This window comes from Zea mays, chromosome 1 (assembly GCF_902167145.1).
Source record: "Zea mays cultivar B73 chromosome 1, Zm-B73-REFERENCE-NAM-5.0, whole genome shotgun sequence".
Classification (NCBI taxonomy): Eukaryota; Viridiplantae; Streptophyta; class Magnoliopsida; order Poales; family Poaceae; genus Zea; species Zea mays.
In genome coordinates, this window is record NC_050096.1 from 93,612,361 (window position 1) to 93,635,107 (window position 22,747).

At 46.1% G+C, this 22,747-nt stretch overlaps 2 protein-coding genes across 2 annotated transcripts; one reads left to right on the top strand and one right to left on the bottom strand.

Moving 5' to 3' along the window:
• The first annotated feature begins 272 nt into the window (after nucleotides 1-272).
• On the top strand, nucleotides 273-2,477 carry LOC100273950 (putative DUF566 domain containing family protein). The gene is made up of 4 exons (NM_001148339.1): nucleotides 273-963; nucleotides 1,114-1,443; nucleotides 1,557-1,664; nucleotides 1,954-2,477. Exons 1-4 carry the CDS (start codon nucleotides 394-396, stop codon nucleotides 2,068-2,070), a joined length of 1,125 nt encoding a protein of 374 aa, NP_001141811.1. The 5' UTR covers nucleotides 273-393; the 3' UTR covers nucleotides 2,071-2,477.
• Nucleotides 2,478-5,130: 2,653 nt separating this feature from the next.
• Nucleotides 5,131-7,535, bottom strand: LOC100272892 (uncharacterized). The gene is made up of 6 exons (NM_001147345.1): nucleotides 6,760-7,535; nucleotides 6,512-6,661; nucleotides 6,319-6,401; nucleotides 6,059-6,191; nucleotides 5,706-5,879; nucleotides 5,131-5,617 (listed from the first exon to the last, which is right to left on the bottom strand). Exons 2-6 carry the CDS (start codon nucleotides 6,545-6,547, stop codon nucleotides 5,420-5,422), a joined length of 624 nt encoding a protein of 207 aa, NP_001140817.1. The 5' UTR covers nucleotides 6,548-6,661; nucleotides 6,760-7,535; the 3' UTR covers nucleotides 5,131-5,419.
• Between the last annotated feature and the right edge of the window lie 15,212 nt (nucleotides 7,536-22,747).

Sequence of the window (22,747 nt, forward strand, 5' to 3'; positions counted from 1 at the left end):
TATAAAAGACAAATAGTTTAGTTAAAATGTAAATGAGAAGTTAAATAGAGGAAATAGTTGGAGAGAGATAAAATAGGGAGAAGAATAATTAAGGAAAAAATATTTAAATATGAATAGAAAGTACGGGGAGATTTAGGAGGGGAAATGGTTGGACATCACAAGACACTTCTTTCTCCATGACATGACATCGCAACTCGATCTCTTCCAAGTACAAAGCTCTTGTTATCATCAAAGTCTTGCATTCTGGTGCTTCTTCCTCCTCCTCCTCTTGTCGAGTATTTAGTCTCCTTGAACAATGCACTGATAGCCAATTAGCCGAAGCTTATATTTATTAATTTATTATCCTAATAATATATTATTCGATCCCCATATTTATCTCTCTCGTACGTGCCCATGGAGTCCTACGGCGGCGGCGGCGGCACGCGGACGTCGGCGTCCTCGCGGCGCCCCTGCACGGCGGCGGCGGTGCCCTCCCGCGCCGGCTCGGGCGCCTTCGCGTACGACGGCATGCGCGCCACGCCTCTGTCCACGTCCACGGCCAACTTCACGCGCTCCCTCCGCAAGGCGGCCTCCTTCGCGCACAAGAAGGCGCCCCCCAGCGCCGACGCGCCGCCGCCGCGGCGCGCGCTGAGCAGCAAGGAGAACAGCAGCAGCGCCACCATCGGTGCGGCGTCGAAGGAGGCGCTACTGGAGTCGCCGCACCGGCCGTCGGTGCCGGAGCCTGCATCCGCCGTGAACGGTCGGCCCTGGGAGCCGACAAGGCGGAGGCGGAGCACCGGGACGGTGGTGAATGAGGCGGGCGCGCTGCGGGAGACCGTGGCGCCGCGCAGGAAGCAGGAGCCGGAGCCGGAGAAGGAGGAGGCCGCGCACCGGGCGCGCATGCTGACGGCGCGGCTGCTGCAGTGGCGCTTCGCCAACGCCCGCCTGGAGAAGGCCGTGGGCCGCGCCACCTCCGCCGCCGAGGTGAGCCATGCCATGCGGCATATGCGTGCCATGCATCGTCGGCACGCAACGCGATAAGCAAAGCATGCAGTTTGTTTTGACATGTCGTGGACTCGTGGCGACTTGCTTGGTTTCGTTTTTCTGACGGGAGGGAATGTCGCATGCATGCAGAACAAGCTGTTCTACACGTGGCTGCGCGTGGCGGAGCTGCGCAACATCCAGGCGGCGAAGCGGATCGTGGCCCAGCGGCGGCGGCAGAAGCTGGAGCTGGCCCGGCTGCTCCGCCCGCAGCTGCCCCTGCTGGCCGCGTGGGAGGCCCTCGCCAAGGCGCACACGGACGCCACCGCGGACTTCGGCCGCGTCCTCTCCGCCGCCTGCACCAACCTCCCGCTAGCCGCCGGCGCGCGCGCCGACGTGGACGCGCTGCACGAAACCATGCGCTCCTGCGTGGGCACCGTGGACGAGATCGAAGCCAGCATCACCGACGTGTTCTACGCCACGGTACGTACGTACGTACGTACGTGCATGACATGCATACACAAGCGCCAACCCGCATCACGAAAACATTATACGGCCGGCCCTGCGTATGTATTGACACATGTCATGTGACGCAGGCCGGCGCGGCGAGCGGCGCGCTGGGCGAGCTCGCGCGGACGATCCAGCAGGAGATGGAGTGCCTGGAGGAAGCGACGCGGCTGTCGAGCATCGTCACCGGCTTGCAGGTGGGTGCCCGGTTGCTCTCGGGAGATCGATGTCTCGCCGTAGCCGAGGCGGTACTGAGCCTCTGGATCGATTGCCAGATCTATACTCCACTCGGATCCTATATTTTTATTTTTTGCTGCTACTGCTAGTACTTGTTCATGTCTCATAGTGACTGACTGAGATGGACACCACAGCTAGCATAGCCCCCAGGTCCACTCCACTGTCCAGTGTCCACCAAGCAGAGCAGAGCAGCGAGTAGGGTGCTCCGTGCTCGTGCTGATTTGCCTTCTCCACCTTCTTGCTGTGCAGATGCAGGAGGTGAGCCTCCGGGCAAATCTGATGCAGGCAAAGCAGAGGAGGATTGGCCTGGGGCTGGGGCTGGGACCGGCCGCACCGGCGCTCGCGACTTCTGGCTGGTGTTTTTGATCGGCCGGACCAGACATGAACAGAAGCAGAGTACAACTACTCACCCACTATAAATTAATAAGGAAATTGATTAAGGTGCGAGACTTGTGTGTTTCATGGCGAAGGGCAAGCCGCTTTGATTCGACGTGTGTGCTTAGCGTATACTACATGCATGCGTGTGTCTGCAATAATAATAAGTTAATAGTGGTAGTAGATGATGATGCCGAGAGGGGATCGAGCATATATTTCTAGCTAGTGAGGTGTATTTATTCATTTCCTCTTGGTGGGGGCTTTCAGATTATATTCATTTCGTGTTTATGTATGGATGCTGTTTGAGTTAAATTCGCTGGAACCTGTGCTCCTGTGCAGACTATGTAATTCAAGTTATTCAAATACTTACGTATTTATGAACTCAATACATCAGTCATAAACGTTGAGCTGTGTACGTTGAGGGTGTTTTGAGACTACCTTTTCAGCTTCTCTTCATATTTTAGGGAGAAGAGTTTGTGGAGTGAAGTTTAGGGAGAAGAGTTTGTGGATCAGTTCCAAAACAACCTCTTATTCTGGTTCAAACAATGACTCCATTTGCTAACCTGTGTTTATACTCCCTCTATTCATTATACATGTCATATTAATTTTGTCTTAAGTCAAACATTTTTTAACTTTAAAAAGTTTGTATTTGTGATAACAATATAAAATTTTTATACACAATTTACATGTTGTGAAACTATGTAGGTTTCTTAAAATTGATGGTCAAATATGAAACAGTTCAGATTACTGATACAAAATTGTATTCTATATTGTAATATTTAGATTTTGAAGACTATTGAAAATTTAATAAATTATAAATGCACTTAAGCAACTCTTTATCTAACGAGTTTCGTGGGCGAAGCTAGGTTCATTCTAGGGGTGCAAATGCAACCCTGAAAAATACAGAATCAGTTATAATGCGCAGATTTTCACCATATATGCATCCACATTACTTGATGTCTATGCACCCATGAAGCAATTGCACCCGTCAAAATTGCTGTAGCTTCGCCACTGTCATGCACGAAACGTGTATAAATGTTTTTCTCCCTCATATCTCGTCTAACAAGTAGATCGTTAACTCCCAAATGGTTCATGAGAAATTATAGTATATGTAGTTTAATATCTAGTATGTTTGCCATATGTCCACTTTAATTTTATTTTTTTTGTTGGGAGGGTCTATCACACGGGCTTGCAACTGAATCCTCGGGTGTTGTATAATTGACATACTATACCATCAAATATAATTGTGTACCGTCGCAACGCATGAGTATTATACTAGTGAGTTCCTTTAAAGACGAGATTGATGAGGTGACTCGCTATCGACAAAAACAACGTCTACTATTGACAGATTAAAAACATTAAATTATAGTATTTCTAAAAAAAAGTAAAATCTAGAATGTCAAGACTACTTGTACATTTCAGTTTAACTATTTCAAAGACCAATACTCCCTTAAGGTCCAAATTATAAATCGTTTTAGACAAGATTTTAAATTCGTAAAACTTTGACTACAAATAACTATTTTGTTATTTAGTTTTGATTTGAAACATAATATTCATGTGCATTGATTATTTAGAAAAGTACTTTTAGAAAAATATAAATGGTGTTCATTTGTATTTAAAAAATAATCAAAGCTATATTTTAGATACCATATCGTTGTTCTATAGTATGTTCGCTTGACATTAATCTGTACTGTCTTTTACTGTTTCTACCATGATTTAAAAGGCGGCTAGGCGGAACTAGGCGCCCAGCCACCGCCTGACCGCCTAGGCGACTTAGGCGGGCGCCTAGGCGACGCCTTAGTAGCTGTTACAAACAGCTGTTACAAAATAACAAGCAACCAAACCAGTGAAAGCAGGGGAAGATGAACATCATTTTTGGGTGTTGACACCTGAGAGAAAGCAGGGGAGGACCTACCAGTGAGGGGCGCCAGGGAAGGGGAGCAGCCGGCTAGCCGCGCGCCCAGCGAGCAGCAGCCGCGAGCAGGCGAGCAACTTTGGCGTGCCTCGAGCAGGGCGCGCGTAGGGAGGAGCAGCCGCGTGCAGGGCGCGCGCAGGGAGGAAGAGCCGCGCGCACAGGAAGAAAGGGGAGAGAATAGCCGCGCGCACAGGAACAGCCGCGCGCACAGGAATAGCCGCCAGCCGCGCGCAAAGGAGAACGCGCGCCAATTTACAGGCGGGCGCCAAAATCCAGCGCCAAAAAAACCCTAGGTTAGGCGTCGCCTAGGGGGAGAAAGGCGTCGCCCAGACGCCTACCACGCCTAGGCGGACGCCTACCGCGCCTAGGCGGACGCCATACTCGATCTTCTCTGGGCGGCGCGGACGCCTAGCAACAATTGACGCCTGGACGCCTAGGCGTCGCCTAGGCGACGCCTTTTAAACAATGGTTTCTACAGTGTTTTATGTCTATGGATTGCAGCATCAAATCTAAATAGCTGACTTTAATCCGAAGAGAATAAAGATTTAATCGACCTATGGGTTAATTTCCTTTTTCTTTTCTTTTTGGAACTATTGGACCAACTTCCATGGCAATAGAGAAAAGAAACCACGCCACATGTATCGAGGATAGTATACACGACCCGCGAGAACAACACGCAACGGATAACGGCCCGGAAACGCCATGGATAGACCATGGACCATATCGTAATCTCATGTATCCAAAGATGTTCAAGTGGGATATCAGGCCCAAGAGGAATAAGGCCCCGTTTAGTTTGAAAGGTTAAAAATTAGTTTCTTTATTTTAGTCTATAAATTACCAAACAGTGGTTTAAAACAGAGACTAAAGTACTTTAGTCTCTGGTCCATTAAGAAGGGGTTAAAAGGGACTAAACCGTATTAATTTTAATTTTTATCTCTTATTTATTTCAGTTGCACTAATGACGAGAGAATGTTAATTGATATTTTAGTTTTCTTATGAGTTACTTAATACGTTCTGAATACTTTTAGTAGTTAGAACCAAACAGGATAGAGACTAAACTTTAGCTGTCTAACTAAACTTTAGTCCGTATACTAAAGGTACCAAACAGACCATAAGGCCATTGCAAACACGGTTTTATTCACTCCTAAACAAAAATAATAAGGTCTTGTTTGGTTATTCCCTATACACATGGATTGGATGAGATTGGAAAAAATTAAGAATAAGTTTGACTTATTCGGGATTCAAACACATCCAATCCCACTCAATTCATATGGATTGAGAGCTAACCGAACAAGCCCTAAATAGTTTTTTTATTCCCGTTGTATGGTGGCAAATTGTTTCAGTGAAGATCACAACGAAGTGAAGTATCACGAGAGTAAAATCAGGATACGACGGCGTCAGGTTGCCGCAACCGTTCAGGTTCCGTTACATGATGGAGCTCGCTCTGATCCTAATGCCTTCCTGATGCCCACTGGAGCCACCGTCCTCCTCTTGTTCCCAGCGATCTCGGTAGGCCTCGTCGAGCGCCAAGATGCTCGCAAGTACCTTATCGAACACCTCGCACTTCCACGGCTCCACTGGAGGCTCGCCGACCTGGTCCGCGAGCCAGTTCATGTGCTCTGCCTGGTCCGAACGCACACAGTTTCAGGCTGCAGCGTCGGGCCGGTAACACACACACACACACAGTCACACGTTGTCAGCGTTGGCTTACCCACTGAGCTGCCAGTGCGTGCGTGTGGCGCTTCGGCCTCCCGGCCTCCTCCATCAGCTGGTAATGGCTCCTCACGGACGCCATCATGTCCTCCTCGCTTGGCAGCGTGGCCCGCCCCGACAGCACGGCCGCGACCCACTTGGCTTCCTGCTCCAGCTCCTGGAAGACGATGGTCTGGGAAGGCACGCACAAAGTTTTGGATTCGCAGTTATAATACTACACATGCAGACATGCTTTGCTTGCTGATATCATGTTTGCCTGAAGTCTGAACAATGTAAGCAGTAGCCGTGCAGAAAGATTTCGCTTTTGTCATAGTATGGATTTCAAATTTCATTGAAGAAGCGCTGCTGTACCTTGACTGGTAGACCAACGAATGACAGGTTCGGCGCGTACTTTGGGGGGAAGACGTGCTTGTACAGTGGCCCGACACGGTTGTCGTCGACGGTGAGCCCATCCAGGTCGAGAAACGGGAAATGGTAGCGATACCTGGCCGGGAAAATTCAGTTTCATGCATTGCTTTTTACAATCATATCATCATCATATATACGAAATGCAAGGGAGGAAAGAGATGGTAGGTGCAGGACGGAGAAAACCAGTTTGAGCTCAACCCTACCCTGTGCAGTAAAGAATAACGTCCGCATCCACCACGGAACCTTCAGCAAAGCGGACTTTGCCGTCATCCTGGATGCAGTCCACCTGCTCTCGTGGATGGTATTCGTGTGTCAATGCTCAATACAGATTGCTCTATTCATATAGCGGGAAGGTGTTGTAGAGTAGAGTAGCTATGAAAGTTCAGAGTCGTGAACCTCTGCGTGAATCCAGACATTCTGGTACAGCGCCATCTTTCCCAGCCTGTCCCTGGAGTACCTGTCTGCTACGTGCACTTCCTTGGCGAGACGTGAGATCTCTGAAGCAATGTCGATTCCACTGGTCGAGAATCCTACAACGACAACGTTCTGTGGCTCTTGTGGAAAATTTGTGAGTGGGTGGCACAACGTTACTGATGAGGAATCTTTTGGAGTGCTGGAATCGAATAGGCAGAGGAGAGAAATACCTGATCCCGAAACGGTTCAGGGGTGCGATAATTGTGGCTGTGAATCTGCTTCCCGCTCCAATTGTCAATTCCTGTGACACAAGCATTGGATGCCGGGCACCTCGAAACTCCATTGTATTGGATGAGAAACAAAAGAGGGAAACTAGGAGATGGCAGGCACCTCGAATGCCGGGCACCCTGGGCACCGTACAGTGGCCGTTGCAGACCACGACGGCGTCGAACACCTCCTCCGCCACCTCGCCGTCCTCGCGGCGCCACGAGACCGCCCACCGCTCCCGCTGGCCGAGGGGCGCCCCCGCTGGCCGAGGGGCGCCCCCGCCACGCGCAGCACCTCGGAGCGGAGCCTGACGCGGGCGGCGACGCCGCACTCTTCCGCGAAGGCGTCGAGGAACGCGAGCACCTCCTGGTGGCCCGGGAACGCGCGCGCGTCGCCCGCGAACACCCAGCCGGCCATCGGGAAGTCCGAGAAGCCCATGAGGTCGCGCGTCAGGTTTGTGCGCAGCGACGCGTAGAGGCTTCCGTGCACAGCGCTGGGGGAGCCCGGGTCGCGGCTCAGCGGGTCGGCGTCTGCGCGAGGGTCGTACGCCCAGGTGCCCCCCGCGCGCCCCGACTTCTCGAAGACCGCGACGTCGAGGCCCTCGCGGAGCAGCTGGCGCGCGGCCACCAGCCCTGCAGCGCCCGCGCCGACCACGGCCACCGTGCGCGGCATCGGAATTCGGAGCGGGAAGTAATTTGGACTCTGGTCGGGGATTGGTGGCGTGACGGCTCGGAGCACTGGGAAGTGCGACCGACGGTCGACGGGCCTGCTCCAATGCATCATATGATTGGCGAGCCAACCACCAATCCATCGTATGATTGGCCACGCTATTTTTTTTTGAAAAATATTCGTTTTTCGTAGTTTTTGTTTTTTACAAGAAACTACAATGTTATACTAATAATTACATGTATAATGGATCTATTTGGTTCAGTTTTTTTCCTGAGGAGTTTTTCTGAAAATTGGCTGCGAAAAGAATCTGAGTATCGGAGAAGTAATATAAAAGAGAAAGAATCTGAGTATCGGAGGAGAAAAGATAAAAAAGTCTATATAAGGTTTAGGATGTAGCGACAGTTTTCTACTATCGCAGCGACTCGATCTATTATATGTTCACGTTGATTTTGAACGGTTTTGACTAAAGTGATTCTTATAGAAGCGGACTGAAAAGTTAAGCGTTTGGCAGTCTGCAACATCTTCTGGTGGACAGAAGTTGAAACAAATAGGGGCCAATATTTACCCAACAAAACTTATATCACTATAAGGCTGGATCCAATGCCGGACTATACCGACTTCTGATGAATGTTGCGTACTGCTCGCGACGATTTGGTCGGCTGATTGGTGGATCTATTGTCGTTACCTACCAACTACGTTAGGGCTTGTTCGTTTCACAGTCATTCCATGTGTATTGGGTGGTATTGAGTCGTTTAAATCCATCGCAAGTCAGAATCCATCCCAATACACTCCAATTCACATGGAATTATAACAATCGAACAAAACCTAGAGTGGAACCAGTCGTCATGGATTGGTTGATATCGACTACTCCGTTTGGTGACCGTTGTTTTTTTATAAAGGAAGATTTTATTAATATATTCATGCACATTACATCGACATGATACAAGTTCTTGAAATTTCTTCTAGCCTCTGCTTAAGAAGCACGCATCTTAAAGACAAATAAAGTTGGTAATCCATACACTCTAATGGTAATCAATCCGTAGATTAGACCACCACCCATGAGATCGGGGAAAAAGTCCATGGCCACCGGCATCAAATACTGCTTAGCCTTAACAACCATAGACCGCAACTCCGTCTTCTGTAAAATAGCACATGTTCCAAGCTAATGTGCAATGGAATAAATGATCTGCAATGGAGAATAATTATTTTTCTTTTCCAATACGATATCATTCCTGTGTAACCAAAGAGACCAACAGGTTGTAGCCGCGCCAAGAAAGATATATTTCTATCAAAGCCACTAAGCGAGAAAGCAAACAAATTAGAGACACTATATGGTTTAGATATCCCGAAGGCCATGTGGCTTAAAGCCCAAATCATACGGGCAATCCGATAATCAAAAAATAGGTGTTGAATTGTCTTTATTTCATGATAGAAGCAACATGTTTTGTTTCACTACTAGTAGCGTCTTGCTACATTATCCTTGGTTAGTATCACCCCCTCCCGAGATACCAAAAAAAATTGACCTTAAGTGGGGCTTTTAGTTTCCACGGTCTTTTATTTATATTTGGTATCTCACGCCTAATCAATGCTTGATATTTGATGCTAGTTGGTACCACCACAAATCGGTCGATGCCAATTTGATCCGTCATTACCAATCTAAACTAGTCGACACAGACCATCTTTTGTGATGTGGCGTATCCTGATTGGTCCACATGTTCACATCAACTACATGTTCTTTTAATCTTTTGAAGTCCAAAAATTTGAAAGAATATCCAAAAAATCCTAGAATCTAGTCTATAAATTAGATTTTATTTATAAATTTATGTAACTTTTATTTTTATATTTAAATTATGTATTTTTATTCCTTTTTTGAGTTTTATATTTTTAGTTGTTTTTATGAATTATGTAATTTTATTTGTTTAGTTACATAATCAGATGTATTTTTATTTCAATGAAACATCATAATTTATGTCAACTAAAAGTTCATAAAAGAAAATATAATATGTCGATGGGGTGGTTGTTGGATGACGGTAAAGACTGTGCACTGGCGCACTGCGCTAGAAAATGGATGACGATAGTCGATATAGACCGATTGATAGTTGATGTAGAAATATATATAGCTTGAAAGAGTTAGATATAACCTAACTCTTTATCATAACTTATTCAGTACAATTCTTTCTAAAATATTATACACAAACATGCAATCACTTTTTAGAATATGATGTTTTTTACAAGAAGATAGATCTTTGGGTATGGTTGGTTCAGTTCTAGATTCTTGAAAAATATAATTCTAGCTGTGAGCGGTGAGGAAACTGCTGTGAGCTAATGGGTGTGAAAAGCTAAAAGCTATTTCATTGAGACAACTATTAATTATGAAAGTATGAGGACATGACGATGTGGCGATTAGATAGGATTGGCATCGCCCCGTCCACTTGCGTAAGGAAAATGGACTCCGACCCATTTGACTAATTCCAGTCTGGTGTTGTCTCGACTAGGAAGGCCCCAGTCAAGATCCCAGACGAGCCGCTACAAGATTCGGTTCGGTGGTGCGCCAGACCGGTCCGATGCACCATCCGAGAATAGATTTTCTGTAGGTTTTTAAAGAAAATATTAACGACTTTGTGGAGACTTGGTGCTATAAATAGGCCTCCACTACAGACCAATTATACCAAGAGCAAGTATTTCACTCCTACGCATTTGTGAGACACATCAAAGCGATTCGAACACCCGTTCTAGTGAGATATTGTTGTACAGCTGTTGTACATTCGTGTTGTGGTTTAGTGTTGTTGTTCTTTTACTCTTATGTGTGTTCTTCTCCTCCCTCTTGATGTTGTGGTTTTCAAGAGACTCCAAGTTATGGAGATCCTTGCGAAGGAAAAAGTATAAGAAAGACCGTGGGTGTAAGTTGATCATTGAACCACTTGAGAGTGGTTGAGTGTAATCCTTGTCAGTTGGGACACCACAACGTGGAGTAGACAAGCATTTGAGGCTTGACCGAACCACGAGATAAATCGTCTTGTCTTGTTTGTTTGATTCTTTGCGATTTATACTTCCTCTCTCTCTAACTTCTTGAGTTCACTTGCAATATTGCTCCAAGTTATAACTCCTCGTCTAAAAGAGCAATCAAGTGAAAGAACTTCTCCTCGTTTTAACTTGATCTATAATTTGCACTAACATCTAAATTAGTTCAAGTCTTTGTGTCACACCCAGTTTTGGGAGGTAAACCGAATGCGAACCATGTACGTGCCAGGATCAGAACTCACGTACACAACGATTACATAATTGGACATCATCACACAATGCTCGAATTAAATAACGGAAGGGTACTTAATTACATCAAGATGTCTGAGACATCCACAGAGTCTAATACATATCCATAGTGTTTAACATTAACATCAAAGTGCGGAGTAACAAAACGTAGAAGACAAGCCTACACAGGCAACTAACTGGGGGTTAGCCACTAAAGTAAACTAGAACTCGTCGTAGTACTGGAACTCCTCAAAGTCCTCCATGTTTCTAGCATCCCCTCCTGAGCACTGAGTACAGTGGGGACAACCTGGGGTGGGGGTGGTTTGTAAAGCAAGGGTGAGTACACATCAACATACTCAGCAAATGTCCCGTCTGGCTAAAGTGGACTAGCTGTATGTGGAGTTTAAGGTTAAGTAGTTGCTTTTAGTTAGTCAAGTTTTATTACTACAAATAGAGCCAAGTTTTTAGTAATAAACCCAGTTATTACCCAGAAGTACTCCCTCCAAGAGGAAATACCATAGATCAGAATTATAAACAACATTATTAACCTTCATCATAAAAGTAACCAAAGTTCTTCTAATCGAAGAGGATCCCAAGGCTGCTCATAACCGTGAGCACGGCTGATATACCAGTTTTTAACACTCTGTAGAGGTCGCACACTTTACCCACAAGTCGTGATTCCCATTCTGCCCGGGGTTCTAGCCTCCCCATTGATCACTACCAAGGTGACCTAGCAGGGTCTCACTATGTAGCCTTTACAAAGATTTCCCAGAGGCCATAGTCACCCGTTAGGTTTCTCCAGATTGATAAACACAGTACATCTCCCTAGAGGAAGGGTGACTAACAAAACCAAATCAAAGAACCTCTACAACCAGCCTCGACAGAGCAAGTATTGTGCCCGGACCCCATTGACGGCCCTACGGCGAAGCCAACTACTCCTCTGGGTCCTCTAATTAATCAGCTAAGGCTGTCCCATTCCACCCTCATGGTTGCACTGTTATCCCGGGTTTTCACTCCCCAAACATGTCCTTACGGAGAGGTACTCAGAAAACAGCCTGAGTCCCCTAAAGTAATCACAAGAACCTCATCGGGATAACATCATCGTATCATAAAAGATCACATCATGTTCATTGATTAAGTTGAAGCAATAGCATAAGCTAACCATGATTAATCCAAAAAGGTAAACAAGGGTAAGGTAAATACAGACTAGTCAATCCTTAAGTTTCAGTAATGTAATGCAGGACGGTGAATTATAGAGTAAAGTAGGACATGATAGGTCTGAGGACACTTGCCTTCACCAGGTTGTTGCTCAGAGGGATCTTCGGCAACACACTCAGGAACCACGAGCTGCTCGTTGTCTAAATAAAGCAGCATACATTCAATACATTTGGAAATTAAAAATGAACATCAGATCAAACATGTACACACATTGGAATCACAACTCAAAAGAGGTAATACTAAATAAAGGAGAATAAGGTCAAGTTGTAAAATGGACTAATCTTAATTGGGGATTGATTACTGAGTGCACCTAGAGGGGGGGGGTGAATAGGTGATCCTGTATACTTCAAAACTTAAGCCACAAAACTTTGATTAAGCGTTAGCACAGTTAATGCCAAGTGGCTAAAGAGAAGATCTTGCACAATATGATAACCACAAGGAATTCAACATAGAGAAGACACAGTGATTTATCCCGTGGTTCGGCCAAGTACAAAACTTGCCTACTCCACGTTGTGGCGTCCCAATGGACGAGAGTTGCACTCAACTCCTCTCAAGTGATCCAATGATCAACTTGAATACCACAGTGTTATGCTTTTCCTTTCAATTTCCCGTTTGCGAGGAATCTCCACAACTTGGAGTCTCTCGCCCTTACACTTGAGATTCACAAAGAAATACGGAGTAAGGAAGGGAAGCAACACACACAAATCCACAGCAAAGTGCGCACACACACGGCCAAGAATCGAGCTCAAAGACTATCTCACAGTTCTCACAAGAACGGAGCTCGAATCACTTAGAATAACAAACGGATGCGCAAAGACTGAGTGTGGATGATCAAGAATGCTCAAAGGTTGCTTGGTATTCTCCTCCATGCGCCTAGGGGTCCCTTTTATAGCCCCAAGGCAGCTAGGAGCCGTTGAGAGCAAATCTGGAAGGCTGATCTTGCCTTCTGTCGTCGGGCGCACCGGACAGTCCGGTGCACACCGGACACTGTCCGGTGCCCGATTTCCTTCCTTAAACAGCGCAGTCGACCGTTGCTGATCTGGGAGCCGTTGGCGCACCGGACAGTCCGGTGCCCCCTTCCGACCGTTGGCTTGGCCACGTGTCGCGCGCAGAATCCGCGACCGACCGTTGGCCCTAGCCGACCGTTGGCTCACCGGACAGTCCGGTGCACACCGGACAGTCCGGTGAATTTTAGCCGTACGCCGTCGGCAAATTCCCGAGAGTGGCCGCTTCGGCCGTGGCAGCCTGGCGCACCGGACACTGTCCGGTGCACCACCGGACAGTCCGGTGCACCAGACCGAAACAGCCCCTTGGCTGTACACAGCCACCTCTTTCCTTTTCTTTTTCTTCCTATTTCCAATACTTAGACAAGTATATTAGTACACAAAACCAATGTACTAAGACTTAGAAACATACCTTTGCTCTTGATTTGCACTTTATTCATCCATTGCATAAATTCACATTTAAGCACTTGAGTTGGCACTCAATCACCAAAATACTTAGAAATGGCCCAAGGGCACATTTCCCTTTCAATCTCCCCCTTTTTGGTGATTTATGCCAACACAACATAAAGCAACTAGAACAAGTGCAAAATCACTTCAAATAAAACTCAAATTGATTTTGATTCAATTTTGGCATATATGGATCATCCTTTGCCACCACTTGGTTTGTTTTTGGAAATCAAACTCAAATCTCTATCTCTATGTCAAACACACATATTGAGGCATAAAGAGAGTCATTCCGAAAGAGATTGATCAAAGATTTCAAAAACTCCCCCTATTTCCCATAATTAACATTTCTCCCCATACGAAGCCAACTTTTGACAAGAGAGACAATAAAAGAGTTTAACAAAACAAAAACTCTATTCTACTATTTTCAAAATCTCTCAAGTGGTAGCTGATCCATTTATTGCTTTGGCCTTTATTTTCTCCCCCTTTGGCATCAAGCACCAAAACGGAATCAATCTTGGCCCTTTAACCCCATTGCCTCACCAAAATCTCCAATTAAGAGTACAAAGGCAATAAGATTATAGAGATGAACTTGGAATAAGCTACCCTCTCATCGGAGTGCAGTGGAAGTCTTGCATGATCCAAGTCCACCTTTTCCCTTTCAATCCTCCTTCGAGACTAAATCATCAAACTCAAGCACATGGTTAGTCTCGAAAGGGTCAAGTTGTAATACATCTCCCCCTAAACATGTGCATCACTTTGCAACGAACTTGCGAGGTCCAGGGAGTGTTTGTACAACTTGAGCACCATAATAAGCAACAAAATGCAACAAGGAACATGATCAAAAGCATAAATACATGTATGCTACAATTCAATCCAGGTTCCGCGAATCTAAGACATTTAGCTCACTACGCAACCTGCAAAAGGTCTTCTCATCTAGAGGCTTAGTGAAGATATCGGCTAGCTGGTTCTCGGTGCTAACATGAAACACTTCGATATCTCCCTTTTGCTGGTGGTCTCTCAAAAAGTGATGCCGGATGTCTATGTGCTTTGTGCGGCTGTGCTCAACAGGATTCTCCGCCATGCGGATAGCACTCTCATTGTCACATAGGAGTGGGACTTTGCTCAGATTGTAGCCAAAGTCCCGGAGGGTTTGCCTCATCCAAAGTAGTTGCGCGCAACACTGACCTGCGGCAACGTACTCGGCCTCAGCGGTGGATAGGGCAACGGAGGTTTGTTTCTTAGAGTTCCATGACACCAGGGACCTTCCTAAGAATTGGCACGTCCCCGATGTACTCTTCCTATCGACCTTACATCCAGCTGTAACACCCGGGTTTTAGGGGTCCAAAGCCCGGGCGTAAACATAATCACCAGGTGTGCTGGGACCAAGTCTCACACATATGATGCGTAGTGGCACAGGATCGAATGTCACATCTTTACTATATAACAGGAGTTCTATACTAAATAATTAAATAATTACATCATATGAGGAAACGATCCAGCAACCCAAAGTTGACTGGGAGACGACGGCCTAGACCACTCACGAACTCATCACAGCATCCTCCACGCGCCTCTTCCTGGTACCTGCTCTTGACCTGTGGGGGGTGTGAGACAGCAAGAGTGAGCTCACATACGTTCATCGCTCAACAAGTTGTGGGGAATAATGTGAATGAACTCGCCAAAGGTGGGAGTTCATGTGAACTGTAAGGCTTACCAAAAGAGGATGGTTAGAGCTGAGCATTGCTTTTAAAGTTGGTCAAAATTTTATTAGCAATTACTAAGTATAAGTAAATACCAACCCAATTAAATAGTAGAACAGAAGTAACAACATCACCTGCGATGCAATGCATATGACAGATTGAATTTAAGTTCCATAATTTAATCATGTGAGGGTCCGAGCTGCTCATGACCGTGAGCACGGCTAGTATACCAGTTTTACACTCTGCAGAGGTTGCGCATCTTTACCCACAAGTCATGTTACCCATCTGCCAAGGGATCGCGACTTCCCATACACCTCTACCGAGGAGGCGAGGCAGGGTAACACTACGAGGCCTTTACAAAGTTCCACTAGCTTCAGAAAACCCGCTACAGTTTATAGGAAGCTCCAATGCAGGAATCCCTTGCAGGACCGCCATCGCAGCAAAATCCTCCCGAGGGCCTCCCTACACTGACCACTCCCCTACTGCCCTTGCCCCTTTCGGGTAAGGTAGTCTTCCACTAGCTTTCCTAATTAATCAGCCAAGGGCGTCCCATTAAACCCTTGTGGTAGCACTGTTTTCCCGGGTGGTCGCTCCATGTTCCAATTAACATAATGATCTTATCATGAACAGTAATAATAAACAGATAATAAAAGTGTGATCATGAATATTGTATCTTCATACCCAAAACCACATAAAGCACTAGCAAGTACTACCCAAAAAGTTCAGTGGTAAACAAGGTATAAAGATAGACAAACTAGGGTATCCTATTGGGTCCCATCAAAATTAACCTATGCAGATCATTATGATTAATTAGAACATGAGTGGGTAAAAGAAGTGATCAAGGGCACAACTTGCCTGGGACTTGAGATTCCAGGTACCAACTTGCTCTTCAGATAACACGTGTCCTCACGCTAGTCGTAGCAATACAAACAAACATGGTATAGGCAAGATTAACATCACACCAATCATAAGAATAAATTGAGTAATAATAATCTACGCGCTGCTACGAGACTAACGCAACTGGAACGAGTCAAATCGGATTTAAAACGAAGGAGATACGAATTTCCTAAGGTTTTATGTATTTGATACGAGGTTAATTAAGAAATAAATTTTAATACCATTTTCATGTTAAAACATAGACACAGGGTGATAAACAATATTATTACAAAATTATAGGAACTGAAATGGATCAATTTAGAGTTCATATAATTTTTCTATGAATTATACAAGTTTTACAATTATTTTTATACACAAAATCAATTTCTAAATCTATTTTTCCTGTTTTATTTAATACCTGGACGGCGCCTCAAATACTGGGAAGCACAGGGGCTAATCTACTAAAATCCCCGAGACTAAGGTTTCTGTATACTGGACGGCGGGTTATTTTCCATAAAACACAGGGGCTCTTTAAGAAAAGTGCACGGCGAAGGGGTAAGATAAGTTCTCAGCCGCACGATCATGCGTGGATGGCTCAGATTAGGCCTGGCGTTACCCAAACCGGTATGCATCACGGGCGCTCCGATCCATATTCAACGGCTCGGATTTTAAACACTCGCGATCTAATAGTGACCGTCAATCGCAGAACGGACGATCACGGATTGACTCCACCCAAACGCTACCCCTGATTTAATCCCCACCGTCCAACTCGGATGGACGACAGGGAGGTCGTCTTCTGCCTCCGCCATGCCTAGGTGGCGGCAGCGCCTCCACCGCACGACACAGCACAGTTCGCCGGCGAACACGCAATTCGCGGGCACCCCGCACGGACCCCGCCACTGACCGGAGTTAAGCTACGGCCCGCCCGTCGTGAACTCGGTAGCCGTCCTCCCCTCATGAATTGCCAGGCCAAGATTCCTACCCACGACACCCGACGGGGAAGTGGTGACGCCCACCCTCCGATGAGAAATTAGGCTCCCAATTCTACCTAATCACGAGTCCCGATAGGTTCTAGATGACGCACTGATGAAGGAGAACAGGATCAAGGATACCTCAACGACGGTCGAAGCAGTGTCCACGGCACCCTGCACCTCCGTATGCCAGTGGCGGCGATGGAAAACACGACGCACAGGGAACAGGGTCGGAGGTAGCGACGTCTAATGGCCCGGATGAGTAGAGCGCCTCGGTATATATGTACCGTGGGGCCGTGCCGGTCAGAACGGCGCCGCCGATTTCTACGGAGTCGGTTGCGCGAGGTAGTTGAGCTCGGCGCGGATTTCGGGGAAGAAGAGCGGAAGGAGATGAGCCGCACGCGGCGAGGGACGCGGTAGAGAAGCTCGCCATGGGGAGGAACCAGGGGCCCGTCCGCGCGGTGGAATAGGGCATCCGGCCCGCGGAACAGCGCCTGGAATCCAGGGCATGGCGTCAACGGATTCTGCAGCACGCGGCACACCCGCCATGCGCGCCGAGAGGAGCGCGGCGGCCTGCGACTTCTGTTTGCGACCGAGCGGGGGAGAAGAGAGTGGTCCTGACGAGTGGGCCCAAGAAGTCAGAGAGCGGGCGCGAGAGCGACCAGCCAAGCGCGCGCGTGCGTGAGGTAGGGCTGAGTGCGCAAGAGGTAGCTGACCAGTGGGGTCCTGGTGTCAGTGAAAGGAGGAGTGGGCGCGGGATTGAGATGGGCTGCACGCGCTGAGGAAAGTAGGAGTGGGCCGAAATGGGTATTCACGGCCCAGGTAAGGTTTCTTCTCTCTTTTTCTTTTGTTTTTCCCCCTTAAATTTAGATTTTCCTTTCCCTTTTGAATTTCAAATTCAACTTTGAACTTCAGTTATAGGTTTGCACATGTATAAAATGTGTCAAATTAAATTTTGGGGATGAAGGAAATATTTTTATGTATATATTTATTTCCTATGTTTTATGTGGTATTTCTTTTCTTTCTCCACTTCTAAATCCTAGATTTTATTTTATATTCTAAATTCCACTTTGGGACTTTAATGTATTTCTTGTCTCATTATTTCCATGAGTGAATGCACAAACATATAAACACCAGCATGATGCATGATTCTAGTGGCTTTTATGTTATTAATTATTTGTTTTTACCTAGGGTGTACACATGTGATGATGCACACAGGTTAAACTGACATAAGGAGAAATTGTTTCTCTATTTACAAAGTGGGTGTTACAAATCCTACCCCCCTTAAAAATAATCTCGTCCTCGAGATTAGTAAGAAAGGGGATCCAACAAGTTTGGTTTGTAGTCTATGCTTTAGTTTCTAGTTGGTTTTAATACCAAAAGATTTGTTTTTTTTTAATATCACAAATTATCATGTGATTAGGAAAGCATGGGTATATATATAGCTACTTTATTATGTAGGATAAAAGATGTATCCAAAGCATGGATAGGTTTGGGTAGGGTAAGGAAGGACTCCATCCTAGATTGTGGATCTTGACTCATCTTGGTGATCCCGCTTGATCCTTGAAGACTTGAGTTGGTGCTTATACTTTCTTGATGAGGTTGATCATCTTCGGTCTCCAATCTGAGCTAGGGAGCTGTAGTTAAGATGGCTAGGGTCTGTGGATAGGACTTTTTTTTAATAGGTTTACATAGATGGATTATGTAACTTATTGGGAGTGTATGACTGAGTTGATCTATGGCACTAACTTAGGCTTAAGTGAATTAGGAGTATGGTTTTATCCTTTGTACCAGCATTAAGAATCACCCACCGGGTTAATTCATAATAGATTAGATAGGGCCTAATTTTTGTCGCCAACATTATCTAACTTATTTAAGTAACTCAAATTTGGATTAGATCATGGTTGTTATTCTAGAGTGGGATCAATATGATAATTAGGGCAAGATAAATCCATAGGGATAAGGTAGAATCTTTTTTAAGGTAAGATGAATCTATTAAGATAAGAGAGAATCTTTTAAGATAAGATGGATCTATTGAGGTAGGAGAGGACCTTTTTAAGATAATATGGATCTATATAAAATAGATACACTTTAATAAAGGATAATCTAAGTTGTTTAGTTATCTCATGAGTTCTATTTATGTCTATATGTATATGCATATGTAGTTGTGGTGTGGACATTACTCCACAACTCATCACACTCAATCAAAGATCCAAATCAGACAAGTTTCATAAGAACAAACACTCAAGCGTATGAATACCTATAAAAAAAATAGTTTTGTTTTTGTTCCTAAGATTTGGTCTCCTATTCCTAAAGGTCACTTTAGGCACAGGATTTCAAAGCGTGAAATCCACTTTTGTCTTTAGAAGTGAAAAGGTAAGAATAATCAGAGTGAAGCGGAAATAGATGTGAAAAGATTAAGAAAAGTTCAGAAAAGAATCAGAGTAGCAGAGGTAAGTAGATATTGGTTGTCCAGTTCTATCTAGGTTTCGTCCAACAGTCAACATTCCTCTGATACCACTTCTGTAACACCCGGGTTTTAGGGGTCCAAAGCCCGGGCGTAAACATAATCACCAGGTGTGCTGGGACCAAGTCTCACACATATGATGCGTAGTGGCACAGGATCGAATGTCACATCTTTACTATATAACAGGAGTTCTATACTAAATAATTAAATAATTACATCATATGAGGAAACGATCCAGCAACCCAAAGTTGACTGGGAGACGACGGCCTAGACCACTCACGAACTCATCACAGCATCCTCCACGTGCCTCTTCCTGGTACCTGCTCTTGACCTGTGGGGGGGTGTGAGACAGCAAGAGTGAGCTCACATACGTTCATCGCTCAACAAGTTGTGGGGAATAATGTGAATGAACTCGCCAAAGGTGGGAGTTCATGTGAACTGTAAGGCTTACCAAAAGAGGATGGTTAGAGCTGAGCATTGCTTTTAAAGTTGGTCAAAATTTTATTAGCAATTACTAAGTATAAGTAAATACCAACCCAATTAAATAGTAGAACAGAAGTAACAACATCACCTGCGATGCAATGCATATGACAGATTGAATTTAAGTTCCATAATTTAATCATGTGAGGGTCCGAGCTGCTCATGACCGTGAGCACGGCTAGTATACCAGTTTTACACTCTGCAGAGGTTGCGCATCTTTACCCACAAGTCATGTTACCCATCTGCCAAGGGATCGCGACTTCCCATACACCTCTACCGAGGAGGCGAGGCAGGGTAACACTACGAGGCCTTTACAAAGTTCCACTAGCTTCAGAAAACCCGCTACAGTTTATAGGAAGCTCCAATGCAGGAATCCCTTGCAGGACCGCCATCGCAGCAAAATCCTCCCGAGGGCCTCCCTACACTGACCACTCCCCTACTGCCCTTGCCCCTTTCGGGTAAGGTAGTCTTCCACTAGCTTTCCTAATTAATCAGCCAAGGGCGTCCCATTAAACCCTTGTGGTAGCACTGTTTTCCCGGGTGGTCGCTCCATGTTCCAATTAACATAATGATCTTATCATGAACAGTAATAATAAACAGATAATAAAAGTGTGATCATGAATATTGTATCTTCATACCCAAAACCACATAAAGCACTAGCAAGTACTACCCAAAAAGTTCAGTGGTAAACAAGGTATAAAGATAGACAAACTAGGGTATCCTATTGGGTCCCATCAAAATTAACCTATGCAGATCATTATGATTAATTAGAACATGAGTGGGTAAAAGAAGTGATCAAGGGCACAACTTGCCTGGGACTTGAGATTCCAGGTACCAACTTGCTCTTCAGATAACACGTGTCCTCACGCTAGTCGTAGCAATACAAACAAACATGGTATAGGCAAGATTAACATCACACCAATCATAAGAATAAATTGAGTAATAATAATCTACGCGCTGCTACGAGACTAACGCAACTGGAACGAGTCAAATCGGATTTAAAACGAAGGAGATACGAATTTCCTAAGGTTTTATGTATTTGATACGAGGTTAATTAAGAAATAAATTTTAATACCATTTTCATGTTAAAACATAGACACAGGGTGATAAACAATATTATTACAAAATTATAGGAACTGAAATGGATCAATTTAGAGTTCATATAATTTTTCTATGAATTATACAAGTTTTACAATTATTTTTATACACAAAATCAATTTCTAAATCTATTTTTCCTGTTTTATTTAATACCTGGACGGCGCCTCAAATACTGGGAAGCACAGGGGCTAATCTACTAAAATCCCCGAGACTCAGGTTTCTGTATACTGGACGGCGGGTTATTTTCCATAAAACGCAGGGGCTCTTTAAGAAAAGTGCACGGCGAAGGGGTAAGATAAGTTCTCAGCCGCACGATCATGCGTGGATGGCTCAGATTAGGCCTGGCGTTACCCAAACCGGTATGCATCACGGGCGCTCCGATCCATATTCAACGGCTCGGATTTTAAACACTCGCGATCTAATAGTGACCGTCAATCGCAGAACGGACGATCACGGATTGACTCCACCCAAACGCTACCCCTGATTTAATCCCCACCGTCCAACTCGGATGGACGGCAGGGAGGTCGTCTTCTGCCTCCGCCATGCCCAGGTGGCGGCAGCGCCTCCACCGCACGACACAGCACAGTTCGCCGGCGAACACGCAATTCGCGGGCACCCCGCACGGACCCCGCCACTGACCGGAGTTAAGCTACGGCCCGCCCGTCGTGAACTCGGTAGCCGTCCTCCCCTCATGAATTGCCAGGCCAAGATTCCTACCCACGACACCCGACGGGGAAGTGGTGACGCCCACCCTCCGATGAGAAATTAGGCTCCCAATTCTACCTAATCACGAGTCCCGATAGGTTCTAGATGACGCACTGATGAAGGAGAACAGGATCAAGGATACCTCAACGACGGTCGAAGCAGTGTCCACGGCACCCTGCACCTCCGTATGCCAGTGGCGGCGATGGAAAACACGACGCACAGGGAACAGGGTCGGAGGTAGCGACGTCTAATGGCCCGGATGAGTAGAGCGCCTCGGTATATATGTACCGTGGGGCCGTGCCGGTCAGAACGGCGCCGCCGATTTCTACGGAGTCGGTTGCGCGAGGTAGTTGAGCTCGGCGCGGATTTCGGGGAAGAAGAGCGGAAGGAGATGAGCCGCATGCGGCGAGGGACGCGGTAGAGAAGCTCGCCATGGGGAGGAACCAGGGGCCCGTCCGCGCGGTGGAATAGGGCATCCGGCCCGCGGAACAGCGCCTGGAATCCAGGGCATGGCGTCAACGGATTCTGCAGCACGCGGCACACCCGCCATGCGCGCCGAGAGGAGCGCGGCGGCCTGCGACTTCTGTTTGCGACCGAGCGGGGGAGAAGGGAGTGGTCCTGACGAGTGGGCCCAAGAAGTCAGAGAGCGGGCGCGAGAGCGACCAGCCAAGCGCGCGCGTGCGTGAGGTAGGGCTGAGTGCGCAGGAGGTAGCTGACCAGTGGGGTCCTGGTGTCAGTGAAAGGAGGAGTGGGCGCGGGATTGAGATGGGCTGCACGCGCTGAGGAAAGTAGGAGTGGGCCGAAATGGGTATTCACGGCCCAGGTAAGGTTTCTTCTCTCTTTTTCTTTTGTTTTTCCCCCTTAAATTTAGATTTTCCTTTCCCTTTTGAATTTCAAATTCAACTTTGAACTTCAGTTATAGGTTTGCACATGTATAAAATGTGTCAAATTAAATTTTGGGGATGAAGGAAATATTTTTATGTATATATTTATTTCCTATGTTTTATGTGGTATTTCTTTTCTTTCTCCACTTCTAAATCCTAGATTTTATTTTATATTCTAAATTCCAC

Excerpts from the sequence above, each read along its gene's own strand:
- LOC100273950 (NM_001148339.1), top strand. The coding sequence starts at position 394 with ATGGAGTCCTACGGCGGCGGCGGCGGCACGCGGACGTCGGCGTCCTCG. Across the intron at positions 964-1,113 it reads GCGCCACCTCCGCCGCCGAG|AACAAGCTGTTCTACACGTG; the intron begins GTGAGCCATGCC and ends GCATGCATGCAG. Across the intron at positions 1,444-1,556 it reads CCGACGTGTTCTACGCCACG|GCCGGCGCGGCGAGCGGCGC; the intron begins GTACGTACGTAC and ends CATGTGACGCAG.
- LOC100272892 (NM_001147345.1), bottom strand. The coding sequence starts at position 6,547 with ATGGCGCTGTACCAGAATGTCTGGATTCACGCAGAG. Across the intron at positions 5,880-6,058 it reads TCGTTGGTCTACCAGTCAAG|ACCATCGTCTTCCAGGAGCT; the intron begins GTACAGCAGCGC and ends GTGCCTTCCCAG. Across the intron at positions 5,618-5,705 it reads ACGCACTGGCAGCTCAGTGG|GCAGAGCACATGAACTGGCT; the intron begins GTAAGCCAACGC and ends CGTTCGGACCAG.